Source organism: Asparagus officinalis, chromosome 8 (assembly GCF_001876935.1).
Source record: "Asparagus officinalis chromosome 8, Aspof.V1, whole genome shotgun sequence".
In the NCBI taxonomy this organism is placed as follows: Eukaryota; Viridiplantae; Streptophyta; class Magnoliopsida; order Asparagales; family Asparagaceae; genus Asparagus; species Asparagus officinalis.
This window is the reverse complement of record NC_033801.1, coordinates 62,394,301-62,408,385: the sequence shown is the minus strand read 5'-3', so window position 1 is coordinate 62,408,385 and position 14,085 is coordinate 62,394,301. Positions and strand designations below refer to the sequence as shown.

The following is a 14,085-nucleotide window of genomic DNA, read 5'->3' as shown; positions in this document are numbered from 1 at the left end:
GTGATCAGCTTATCTCCGTGGACATCACGTTTGATGACGAAGTGCAAGCCCTATTGATTCTATCGCAGTTGCCGGATAGTTGGGCAGGTTGTGTGACAGCAATCAACAATTTGGCGGGGAAAGAGAAGTTGAAGCTGAATGAGGTTGTTAGCATGATTCTATCCGAGGAGGTTAGAAGGAAATCGTCCGAATCAGAAGGTTCAGGTTCAGCCCTAAGTTTCGAGCAGAGAGGCAGAAGCCAGAAGAAAGGGAACCAGAACAGGAATCGGTCGAAATCAGTGAAGAAGAGGCCGAACTCGAAGGTTAGGTCTATCAAAGGGAAGTGTTGGAACTGCGGCCAGGAGGGTCATATGTCTTCGGTCTGTAAAGCACTAAAGAAGGATGCGGGTGAGCAGGAGGCTCATATCGTGCAGGATGCCTTGATCCTTGCTATGGATAGCGATTCTGATTCTTGGGTCATCGACTCAGGAGCTTCTTTCCACGCCACTGCTAATAGGAAACTACTTCAGAACTATGTAGCAGGGGACTTTGGTAAAGTATACTTGGGGGATAATGAACCTTGCAATATTGTTGGAAAGGGCGATGTTCAGATACAAATGAAGGGCTCCAAGTGGAACTTGAAGAACGTGAGACACGTGCCGAAGCTGAAGATGAATCTTGTTTCGGTGGGACAACTTGGAGCAGAAGGCTACGTTTCGACATTCACCGGGGATTCGTGGAGGATCTCCAACGGTACGATGGTTGTTGCCCGAGTCAACAAAACGGAAACTCTCTACCTCACTTCACATGCGAGTGACACACTCGCAATTGCAGCTGGCAAGGAGAGTACAGATCTGTGGCACAATAGGCTGGGGCACATGAGCGAGAAAGGGATGAAAATTCTACATTCACAAGGAAAGCTAACCGGGATCGACACCGTGGAAGTCGGGGTTTGTGAAGACTGCATCTTTGGGAAGCAGAAGAGGGTTAGTTTCCAGAAGGGTGGAAGGCCACCTAAGGCTCAGAAGCTAGAGTTGATTCATACAGATGTATGGGGCCCAGCCAGTGTGTCTTGGCTGTTCGAGATACTACGTCACCTTTATCGACGATCACTCGAGGAAGGTGTGGGTTTACTTCATGAAGCACAAGTCAGAGGTGTTCGAGAGAGAACGAGACAAATCTGAAAGTGAAGTGTTTGAGATCAGACAATGATGGAGAATACGAGCTGAAGGAGTTCAAGAAGTTATGTGCTTTGAATGGGATTTGCTTAGAGAGGACTACTCTAGGGATGCCGCAGCAGAACGGCATTGCAGAGAGCATGAATAGGACCTTGACAGAGCGTGCGCGGAGCATGCGATTACATGCAGGTCTGCCTAAGACATTTTGGGCGGATGCGGTGCATACGGCAGCATACCTTATTAATCACGGGCCATCAGTTCCATTAGATTTTGGGATTCCAGAGGAGGTTTGGAGTGGAAAGAAGATAAATCTCTCACACTTGCGGGTATTTGGTTGCGTGGCTTATGTTCATATCAGTGACCATGTCAGGGACAAGCTAGAAGCTAAGTCACAGAAGTGCACATTCATTGGATACGGCATTGATGAGTTCGGGTATCGCCTTTGGGATGAGAAGAACAGGAAGATCATCAGGAGCCGGGATGTGATATTCAATGAGGAGGTGATGTACAAGGACAGGGACAATGCCAAGGATAGCCAAAGCAGTGGGAGCAGCACTACGGATACAGGTGGATCCGAGTACATGGATTTGGAGGAACTTCCAGATGGGGGCGACGATGTCAGTTCTGACCGTAGAACGGAGGAGACTACAGGTGCAGAAGCTACTACCCAGGGCGTGGAGCCTAGGAGGTCATCTAGGGTACCCAAACCAAATCCCAAATACCTCTCGTCACTTGATTATCTACTCTTAACAGATAGCGGAGAGCCGGAGTGTTATGAAGAGGCAGTGCAAGTGAGTGAATCTCAGCAGTGGGAGCATGCGATGCAGGAGGAGATGGATTCTCTACTCACTAATGAGACATGGGAGTTAGCCCAGCTACCTGCGCAGAAGAAAGCCTTGCACAACAAATGGGTCTACCGGGTCAAGCAGGAGAGTGATGGAAGCAAGAGATTCAAGGCCAGATTAGTAGTGAAAGGGTTCCAACAGCGGGAAGGAGTGGACTACACGGAGATATTTTCCCCTGTTGTGAAACTCACAACCATCAGAGTTGTGTTAAGTTTGGTAGCTGCAGAAGACCTCTTCCTTGAGCAGTTAGATGTGAAGACTGCCTTTCTTCATGGTGACTTGGATGAAGAAATCTACATGAAGCAGCCTGTTGGCTTCATTGAAGAAGGAAAGGAAGAGATGGTGTGCAAGCTCAAGAAGAGCTTATATGGTTTGAAACAGGCTCCGAGACAGTGGTATAAGAAGTTTGAAACAATTTGAAGAGGCAGCTAGCAAAGGAGATGCAATTCGGATCATTGCTGTTATTTCAAAAGGTTCGAGTCAAGCTTCATTATTTTGTTATTATATGTTGATGACATGTTGGTAGCAGGACCGTGTTTAGAAGAGATAAACAGTTTGAAGATGCAGCTAGCAAATGAATTTGCAATGAAGGATCTGGGTGCAGCGAAGCAGATTCTAGGGATGCGAATCAGAAGGGATGAAGCTGAAGGGACATTGAGTTTGAGCCAAGCTGAATACATTGAGAAGGTACTTCAGAGGTTCAACATGCAGAATGCTAAAGTTGTTAGCACACCCCTTGGAAGTCAGTTCAAGTTATCTGAGGAGCAATCGCCTAAGACAGATGCAGATAGAGAGCATATGAGCAGGGTGCCATATTCTTCAGCCATTGGGAGTCTCATGTACGCGATGGTTTGCACGAGGCCGGACATCGCCCATGCAGTGGGAGTTGTGAGCAGATTTGCAAGCAATCCAGGAAAGCAGCATTGGGAGGCCGTAAAGTGGATAATGCGGTACTTGAGGGGAACAACGAACAAGCCCCACTTATGTTTGCAGGAGGATACGGAGTTGGTACTGCAAGGATACGTGGATGCGGACTTCGCGGTGATCATGATAGAGGCGAAGCCCACAGGGGTATGTTTATCCTTAGCGTCGACGAGCAGTGAGCTGGGTCTCACGTCTGCAGAAGATTGTGACTTTGTCTACAACCGAGGTGAGTATGTCCGCGGTGACTGAAGCAAGCAAAGGAGATGATCTGTTGAACGGGTGTTTGGAAGAGTTGGATCTGAAGCAAGGGAGAGGAGTTCTTTATTGTGATAGCCAGAGCGCTATACATCTTGCCAAGAATCTAGTATATCATGCCAGAATGAAGCCAGTCTCGACCGTTAAATACGCATTTATACGCTCGCTGATCGAGGACGGAAAGTTGCAACTTAATGAAGATTTTGGGGAGTCAAAATCCGGCAGACATGTTGCGAAGGGCAGTCACCATTAGAGAAACTGGAGTTGTGCGCAACTTCAGGTTGGCCTTCACGAGTAGAAGACGAAGGCGAGCCACACTACGAGGTCGGCGGCGATCGTCGGGATGTTGATTGAAGAAAGAATTTTTTTAGGGAAAGATACATGCGAAGAAGGGAGAGTTCGGTGAGCTCGATGATGACGCTTTGGGTCTCCAAGTGGAGATTGTTAGTCTAAGTGTGTAGACCCAAAGCTGCAATCGAAAAGACGAAGAAACAGTCAGAAAGACTGTGCGGTCGACCGCAGTGGCAGAGCCGGTCGACCGCGTGCACTGCAGGAGACTGAGAAGAAGTTTTCGCTCTGGTCGGTCGACCGGCGTGGCCGCTGCGGTCGACCGCCAATGTGCACAGGACCCTGTAAACAGTTTTTTCTCTGGCCGGTCGACCGGCCTTGGCACGGCGGTCGACCGCGAATCGCCCAGACAGTTTCCTAAACTGTTTGGGACTCTGTTTTGTTTCAGGATTCTATAAATACCCAAACGTTTTTTAGGGTTTGTAAGACATCAAAAAGAGAGCTTTTTGGCTGCAAAGAGAGAGAGAATCTCAGAGAGATTTACCCCTTGTTTGAGAGCTTGTATTTTCTTCTTCAATTAATAGAAAGATTGTGTGGTGTGGCTCCCGAGGACGTAGGCACGTTGCCGAACCTCGTTAAATCTGTGTGTTCGTCTCTTTTACTGTTTTTTACAAGGTTAGATCTTTATTTGTGGTTTATTCCTACTTTCCTACTTTCAACACAAGGTCCGGAAGGGCAAGGGTTCGATTGATTGTTTCGAATCCCCAACAAAGTGCGCGCTGAGCGTCATCCCTACGGAGAAATCAGGATCATTGCTTTCTTCAATCACTCATGTTCCAATGTTAAGGGAGAGGGGAGAACTGACTGTGTCAGATCAAAGGATAACCGGGTGTTAGATGTTTGCTTGGATGTGCAGGTCTGTACTGATGCCTTCCATGCGCTAAGCTAGTATTCAAACATGAAGAATCACTTTCGTTTTCGCTAATTCTACCAACAATATCTACCTGGGAGACGCCTCAAATTAAGTTAGTCTGCGGATACAATTTATCACTTCAACATGGTGCATCTTTTGTCTTTTATATTTTAGTCTGTAGATACAATTCATCACTTCGACATCTTTTTTCTAATTCTTGTAACCTGTGAAATTGAAGAAGATGAGTGGAAAGAATGACATGCATTTACCCCTTTTTTTTTTTGAAGTTGGAGAAAAACATTTTGCAACATTCAAATAACATTTTTTCTATGGCTATCTTAGGTATATCCAGAGCACATGTGCCACTTCAGGAGAGGGTCTCTACGAAGGTCTAGATTGGCTGTCAAGCAACATATCCAACAATGTAAAATAATTCTCAAGATACAACCTAGGCATTAGAACTCCTACATCTATGGTGTAACAAGGTTCTACAATATAAAAAATATAAGAGCTTTGTAGTAGTACTATTAGTGTGAGTTTTTTTCTTAAGTTGTTATGATGTGTAACTTAACTTTATTTAGCGTTGTTAACTTTGCTATTATCGGAAATTTATCATAAATAACAATAAAGTAAATTACAATCGTGGTATTGAAATATTACCTCTTGTTTATATTTCTTTCTACATCTTTTTTTATTTTTATTTTCTCTTGCTTCTTCCACACCTTTTTTTATTTTTATTTTTATTTTTATTATTTCTCTTGCTTCTTCGGAGCTCTGGTCTTCTTTCTTCAGCATAGAACTCCATATGCTTGATTAAGCTGACAATGCTTTCCTTTCCTTGTTTTCGTACAGTTTTCGTAAAATAAGCCACTTTCCTTCCTAAAGCTTGTTGAGGATGCTTGAATGTGCAGGTGTATACTAATGCCCCTACTTGACCTTGACCATAGAATTCATTATCTTTATTGTTTATATATATAAAAAACCTAAAACCCCTCCACTCGACTCGATCTTGTAAATTTCACCGCTCCTCTCTCCACGGCTCATTTTTTTACCTTAACTAATATTTACATAAACGCCTGCAGATGTGCTTATGGCCTGCAGATGTGCTTATGGCATACGCATGTATTAGTATCTGTTGGATCTTGCAGATCAAGTATCCAACAAGTATCCACAAGAAAAGATGCGCATACACTACCGATATACCTTTTTGGAGAAAAATGGATACTTCAATGCATATAACACTAATCTCCAAGAATGGAAAATTGGAAAAAGAAATTAAAGAACTGAAAAGGGAACAAACAGAAAAGAAAAGGAACCCAGCATGAGTCAGGAACAGTACGTTTGTGCACGTTAAGTTATCTTACACTCACGAACGCCTAAACACACAAAACATACTCATGGCTCTAAAGGCTTGCTTTTCGAAATGAGATTGATCCGTGACCGTGTATTACATATCCATAAATGATGGACCCTTCTTAGCCTTATTCTTCCTTTTGGCGCTCCCTGGTCGATTAGGTTTACGCTTTTTCTCAGTCACCACAGGTTCGGGTTGCGTTCTCTCAAGGTGATGCTGAATAGCCAAGATAGGATCCATTTGGAATACTGGATTGTTCAAAACTGCTTTCATTTGTGCACTTTCCCTTTGCCTGGATAGTATGCACAATCACAACTCAGCTGCAAATAATGAAAAAGAAAGAACACAGGATGAGAGTTTAATGATGTTATACACTAGTTTCTGCCGAGACTTGCAGTTGAGTTTCAAATTTGTGGTGCCAACAGCCGGCTGTTCTATATCTGGAAGAAACTCAGAAAGTGCTGACAGATTATATGCCTTCAATTTCCTCTGCCGACTTCGTAACTTCGTCTTCTGAGTAAAAGATACCACATTGACAAAGTTGTAACACAAAATGTCTTACAAGATAAACAGTGTTTTTTGGTAGATGCAAGCGTGTCAAAGCTCATGATATCAAACAAAATTATTTGCAGCTGGAAGAATTATGAATATGACACAAGATAATGTTAAGAGGGTATAGTTTAAAAATCTCATCATCTAATCATTCCATTATTATCCAATCCCAGTCACCTACTTATACCCAGAGAAGTTAATTGTTTCTTTCTAATACTTGAGAAATGTGAAAGTTGCAGATCTTCTGGTATGTTTCATGTCACTTCATTTCTTCTATTGTTCTTGTATTGACATAAGCTCAACCAACAACAGTTAATTGAAAGAACGAGTAAACTTAAGGAAGCAACGCTCCACAAGGTTTCACGTGTTCACAGTAGTGTTAATAGAATGGTTTTTTCCCTACCTCATCTTGAAAACAAAATTGAATCTGGAACATGCTACAAGGGAAAATACCAAGCTGAGAAAAAGAGCCATATCTCTAAGTTATGAATATTGCAGGAATTACAAGGTCAAGATCTAATTAGTGAATAAACATGTTAAATAATATTACTCTGAATCATTTTTATCTCATAGTGAGTTTCTCATTATACAGCTGACTGTCATACAGTTATTTGTGCTATTTAGTTGACTAGATTTTTTTGAGTCACTTGATTTAAAAATTTAAACTAGAACAGGCTTTTCATCTACTTCATCCTCTAAAGCCGAAACAAGGGTTAAGGTGCTAGACTTGCAATCATATTTTGATGAATATGAAATGAAGCTTTTCTGTAGACTGAGGTTTCCAAGTTTATCTTTTCCTCTACCATATTTTGTAGGTTAATTTCACATAACCCGCCTAAACTTTGGAGCGTGTTGCATATAACCCCCTTGAACTTTGGGGTACCTTGCATGTAATTTGCAAATAACTACAAAAGCCCTTGACCAGATGAGAGAGAAAATTTCAAAGTTTGTCATTTACAGGGAAAATACCCCTCCCATAATTTTTGGGTTTTTTCCTCAATGAAATTTTAGTTACATGCAAATTACCTTTTTTGTTGTTTTTTTTTTGGCCAGGGGGGATGTGCAACACCACCAACCCCAAAAGTTCAGTAAGGTTTTGTGAAATTAACCCTATTCTTTTGTCACCTCCATCTAGGCATTCCAATATCACGTCCACCAACATACAGTCGATGGACATTAATCCCTAGTCTAAGCTGGTCAACCTGAAGCCAAATACCAAGCAAAATCAGCATCAAATGGAAGTTACCTTTTACCCATTTTGACCAATTTCACATAGCCCTACAGTAGCGGTTGCAATCAGGTATACAGGCAAATCAGTTTTGACCAGACTTGCACTAGGCTGGCCCAAACCTGACTCGATAAGCTTGCTTAACCCTGACCACGCCTGCCTAATAATCAGATGATATGAATCTCATCCAGCTTACTCAATTAGCATTGAATTGTATCCTAGTTTGTAGAATGAAAAAGTAAACATATAATTTGGCTCAGAAAAGAACTAAATTGAGATCTACATAAAGTTTGCATAAATGTGAACTTGCTAACCAAGATTCTAAGTGCTTCCCATGATTTTGTAATAGAATGTAAGATAGTTATATGATGTATATGAGATATTAACCGAGCACCGACAGTGAAGAAATGCAATGCGCTAACCTAAAGCCATTTAAGCAAATGTACCAAGCTACTATAGTTTATATTAGTAGGCTTGCTCAGGCCAAATGGGTTAAGGATTATGACACAGTTACTAAAACAGCACACCAAGATGTTGCACAATACGTGATACAAAGACAAAATGTAGTCTCAAAAAAAAATGCGGGACACATACATGTCTGTTCATATGCAACACGGACGTGCTCACACATATGCATATATGTATGTGCGTATGTATGCACTGTGCACGTATGTATGTATGTATGTATGTGTATGCATGCCATATTCATATGATTATAGTTGTATATTTATAATCATACATAGTCACATATATATTCATATGAAAAAGATATTTATGGTGAGGGTTCCTAATTAATAGGAAATCCTGAAATGGTAGTGGATTCTATCATAAGATGATCAACTGAATTAATTGGCATTCACCTCCTGGAAGAAAAAACCCCAGCAGTTCCTAATTAATTGGCATTCACCTCCTGTATATTGGCCCTCCCTCTTGATCGTTTATTTTTAAATGATTAAATGATGGTATTTATGCTTCCCAATATAATATTACCACAACATGTAAACCAAATAAACTCCCCTAAAATATTGTGCCAACCTCCTCTCCATAAATAAAATCTGTCATACCACCACGACAAACAAGCATGACAAACTAGAAGGGTTCTTACATAAAAGTAAACACCTGAAATTATTGGACAACCATGCACTTTACAGGTATTTGAAAAAATATAAAATTTTCAACTATATCAATTTCATCCATCAGATTCTATTTTATTTTTTTCAAAGAAATCCCTCTAGAATAACTCTATGCCCTTTTTTGTGCTCTCCTAACACTATGCAAACAAAATGAAAAGATATTAAAACAGAATGTGTTGATATAAAGGCGATTGAATTAAAAAGCATTTTAGTCAATCACCCAAACACAACCGTAACAAATATAAGAACAAAGTTTATTTCAAAATAATATATACTTGGGTTAGCAAAAGTACCTTATTTATAGCTTTCTTAGGACCTAAATTGACAGATGCATCCTTAACCTCTGCAAAAGATAATAAGAGTAAAATAAGAAGATATAAACCAGCAGGTGATAAATATAAGAGAAAGAACAAGTGCTGTGTCACATTTTTAAGATTAGAAGGCAAGCCACCTCTGCTTAAAAAAATTCATGGAAAAAGATAAAAACATAAAATTCAAAGCTCTGTAGATGATTGATACCACCTAATATACTTAGGTTTGCATATCACACAAGCATATATAGGCATGTGAATACACACAAAAAAGGAAAAGAGGACCTAAGAAGCAAAGCTTCCTAAATTTCGGAATTTCCGTATATACTTATAAGCATTTCACTGGATTACAAGGAACTGTGTGCACCTAATGATTGAAGATGTCCCCAAAAAATATCGGCGGTTCTGTAAGGATGCACTTGAAGTAAATACAAAATGGATATAAATATTTTCTTTTAGCACATACAAATGTGACCACAAATTGTCTCTGGAATCTGAATGCATAGCCCAATATGCATATCCAGTGCTAGTGAGTCCGAGTGATGGGGGATGAAACAAGAAATAAACAAATTGTCAACCATATATTCAATCATTAACTTCCTAGATACCTCTTTCACCCATCTAGGATATGTAAAACACTAAGATATATTAAAAAGTATCAATCAAGTACACATCAGGTATGAAGAATATTCAAACTCAGATATGTATCGAATATGGCTAAGGCATCTTACTCAGAACATAGGCCCCTGACATATCAGATATACCCCACATAAGATATAGCTTAAAACATCACTAACAAAGACATCATGGGAAAAAGAATCATAAGTAATTTCAACATAAAAAAATCTGAGACCTAAAATAGGATGTCTTATGGGCTTTCAAACATTTTTTAACTTCATGCTTGCAATTAATCGAAAATGTTTATCCATGAATAAACATATATAAAATTGTAGAGCTACCAATATTTCAATTATAGCACAAATAGTCGAGGAACAAACATATAAGTTATTTCAAATAATAAACAAACTTACTAGCATGAAAGTTAAGCTTCTTTTCAAGTTTGCGTTGAGAGCTTTTAGATTTGTCTTTTCTTCCGGAACCTGACCTGAAAGAGTCAATGTATAAGATATGCTATATATTAAACACACATAAGCACAGATGTAATATATTTGCAATAACTATGTTATGAAAATGAAAGATTTCAATGTGCAGATACTTCCAAAATCATCAGATTCACATAAGCCATGAAGGGATTTTATATAAACATAGGCATATAAAACCAGAGAAAGAATGACTTAGGAGTTGATTAAAATGTAAAACATTATATCATGAATACTGCAAGCATTAAAGAAAAGAGGATACATTCTATGATTAAAACCCTAGTGGTGATATAGACATGCAAAAATGAAAACAACCGACAACAAAAACAATTGAAACAAGCAAGAATTAATTGTATCCACACAAGCATGCTTTGCAATGATATTAATGTTGAAACTAAGAATGTGGAGGTGGAAACATATATACACAACCTATGATGGCATGAAGTTATGAATCTATGATAAGCATAAAATTCACAGGATATGAATCACATCAAGTGATCAACAGCAGTGGACTGCCAGAGGCAAGATTTTAGTTAGATAGATCTGTGACAAAACATGTGCTTTAATTTAAAAAAAAAAGGAACTGAAAAAATTAATGTACAATTTGTTACATTGCATTGTATAGCTAGCGATGAAAACTCAAGTGAGAAACCTGCAAATGAGTTGCAACAAATATTATTAGGCATGTGGGTGTCTGGCATGTAAGGCCTAACATTTGTAACTTTTATTTATTAAATGAGGACTTTAGGGATTGCAAAAGTAAAATTCTAATTTCGACATTTAATAAAGAAAAGATAAATGTTGGGCATCATATGCCAGGCAATTCTTATGTCTAATAGTACTTGTTAGTTGTTACAACTCACAAGCATCCCACTGTGTATTCATAATTCTTTTCTCCGCCTCCTAAAATGATTAAGCATAATCATAGTTATAGGAAAAATAAATCCTAATAACAAATGAAATCCTAACTAATAGCCAAAACTGAATAAGACTTCCTAGCAGACATAAACCATCAAAACAATAAGTAAAAACTTCTAAAATAGTAATACTAACTAGTAACTACTAAGTAGTAATAGTAACATAGATAATTATGCAACAACATTTGAACCTCTTAGGTCCAAGTTGTAGCATGTCCTCAAAACAATATAAGTGCTTAGATACATCACAACAAAAGATAACAAAAGAGCAACCAAGAAAAACAACAAAGAATTCAAAACCAAAAAAACAAACTTTACTTTGTTGGTCACCTAACCTGCTCTCAAATTTTCAATAAAAAGATAGACACCTTTTCTGCCTTGTCACACACACCTAAGGTGAGCGCCTGAGGTGCTTAGGTAAGCTCTTAAGGCGTCAAAGACATAACCTTCACCACTGAGAATATATGATGAACTAAGGTATAAAATCACTATGACTAAACATAGTTATCGATAGCGTCGCGTAGCGGTGAGGCACTGCTAAAGCTATCTGTGCTCATAGTGGAAATAACTCAGTCAAATAGCAGTCCAATTTAAATATATTTAAATATTCTAAAAAATAAGAAAATTATAGGCCAAGCCCAATAGAGATGAAGCTTTGGCGACGGTGGAGAAAGCTTCGGAGATGGTGGAGAAAGTGCCCGGAAGGACCTTCGAAGATGGTAGTGGTGGCTCAGGTCTTTGCACCTGACAGTGGAGGAAGCTTCCGAGCTCAGCGGATTTAGTGGACTAGAGGAAGAGGTATTGTTTTAAATATCCCTGACATGACCCGATATATCCGTTTGTAGGGCTTGCCGTAACCGATATGGTCTCTAAATATCCCTTACCACTTTTGACTATTTTGGGCAATATATTCCTGATATGGCTGATATATAAACCGATATGTTGGCTGATATATCCTTTAATATGGCTTTTCGCAAGACAATATACCGTGTTTGGCAATTTTTGGGCGAGATGTCATGATTTTTCCATTATATCAAATGACATTTTGCCCTAAAAAATCAGACGAAATGTTGTAACATTGATTTGTACTTTTATTTGTTTCACAAGGTTGATTAGTGAGCCTAAACAAATATTATTCATATTTTGCATGCTTAGATTTTCATTAAGTATGTTGAGATTGCATTTTAGTGCATTATACTATATATGCAAATATTTATTATGGCGTTCCGATATTTACCACATTTCCCCGATATCCGCAATCCGATTTGAATTTTGGCTATCCGATATTTCCCAGACATCCGATATTTAAAACCTTGGGAAAAGGAGCTTGAAGACGTCAAGTACGTTTTGATGGAGGATTTGATGCTCGTCGGAGGAAGAGCTCATTGGAGGATGTGAAACGATGAATGAGCGGCGGCTAGGGTTTCAAGTTTGAGACAAACACGAGAGAGACACAAAGAGAGAATGATGCTATAAAGTTTTATTTCAAGTTGGGTCAGGTTCGGGTTGCTAACGGATGGGGATTTAAAACCAATAGACGTTAAGAATAGCGCTTAAAGCGCTTTTAAGCGCTAAACAACGCTATTTCACGCTATTCTCCGCGATTATGAGAAAATAGCAGATTCTCCCGCAATTTAGCACCGCAATCCATGATATCCTAGCGATGGTGGCCGCTACCACTACGATTTCCCACAATCGCATCGCTATGGAGAGCTATTTATAACACTGTGCCTGAGAGCTTAAGGAGCTAAGGCATGATCAACTTTAAAACATTGTGTTCGTGTTTGGGTCATAATGACGTTAGGCATTATCAATAGCAATAGCATTGGATGCCACTGCCAGAGGACCCGTGGCGGGGGGTCGACGAGGGGGGATCGACACTTGGCATCTTACCAAGAGTGGTCATCTATAAATAAGGGCAGAGCTAGTATATAGAGGGTGGTGTCACCCTAAATAATACAATTTAAGAAAGCAATGTGAGCTTATGAAGCAAAGTGACACCCCCAACTCATTTTAATAGTGAGCAATGATCCATTAACTCTCAATGGGCCAAACCTAAAAATAAAGTGACTTAAAGACCTGTTGACTTAAATGACCTAATTCGCCAACAGACTAAACTAAAGAGCTACCATCAATTAATTTTGAAAAAGAACAAAAAAAAGATACATAAGTTCACATTGAAAGGGACATTTTTAATGGTATTTCGAATGAGGTTAATATGCATTGATTTCAAAATACGAACACACATATAGGTCAATTGTAACTAATTATTGTATTTAGTTAATTCTCTTTTGTATCTCATTAAAGTTCCCGATTATGCTGAATGTGAGAAAAATTAGTATTATCGTCATTTTATACATATTCCGACACCCCTGTTGAAATTTCTGACTACGCCACTGCCGATAAATGTGAGGAAACATGTCGAGCACTAATCACAATAGAGCAGCTGCAACTATTTCCCTTTCCAAAAGTCTTCCTAGCGGTTTTGCCTACAAGACAATGTTCACAAGTGTACATGTCAACCTTGATAAGAATACCAGGGAGGCCACCCCTAGTGAGCCTACTCATTACGTCCTGCCCGATACGCAAGGTTTTAAATATCGAATATCACAAATATATCTGAAGGCCAAAATTCATATCGGATCCTGGTTATCGGGATATATCGAGGAGAAGTAATGAAAAATCGGAACGTCATTATATCGGAAGGTGAGCGTATATAATATAATGTCGTAAAATGTAATCTAAGCACGTAGATATGCTAAAATGTAAATAGCACATTTAATGAAATATAAATATGCTAAAATGTAAACAGCACATGTTTTAGATCCCTAACCAATTGTTGAAACTTGCTCCCTTGAATCCATTTATATATCGAAATTTCAAGTTAAAAGAAGAAAATTTGTCAAATCACAGATTTTTGCATCCAAGGTTTAATCAATAAAACATCACAGAAACCAATTCAGACCCGTAAATTTCAGGGAAAAATTTAAAAAAAAAGAAAAATTAATACCTTGCTCCCTGCTGGGTCATCGAGCTTCGAGAGTTGAGTCTTTAAGGGCCTTTTACGTTGTCGAGCTTCCAGGGAGCTCGAGGGAGCTTCGACTTCTT

At 39.1% G+C, this 14,085-nt stretch overlaps 2 protein-coding genes across 3 annotated transcripts in view; one reads left to right on the top strand and one right to left on the bottom strand.

Moving 5' to 3' along the window:
* Positions 1 to 4,849, top strand: part of LOC109819731 (ADP-ribosylation factor 2-like) — a 36,184-nt gene extending 31,335 nt beyond the window's left edge. Inside the window, exon 5 of the mRNA XM_020385578.1 lies at positions 4,725 to 4,849. Coding sequence (XP_020241167.1) covers positions 4,725 to 4,815 — 91 coding nt within the window. The 3' untranslated portion in view covers positions 4,816 to 4,849. The remainder of the gene's footprint in view (positions 1 to 4,724) is intronic.
* LOC109819732 lies at positions 5,634 to 14,085 on the bottom strand. 2 transcript variants are annotated; one of them, XM_020385580.1, is made up of 5 exons: positions 13,988 to 14,085; positions 9,992 to 10,065; positions 8,943 to 8,992; positions 6,110 to 6,249; positions 5,634 to 6,028 (listed from the first exon to the last, which is right to left on the bottom strand). In XM_020385580.1, exons 1-5 carry the CDS (start codon positions 14,005 to 14,007, stop codon positions 5,830 to 5,832), a joined length of 483 nt encoding a protein of 160 aa, XP_020241169.1. In that variant the 5' UTR covers positions 14,008 to 14,085; the 3' UTR covers positions 5,634 to 5,829. The 2 variants fall into 2 exon arrangements, with proteins under 2 accessions (XP_020241169.1, XP_020241170.1); XM_020385581.1 differs by having other exon boundaries at positions 6,110 to 6,246.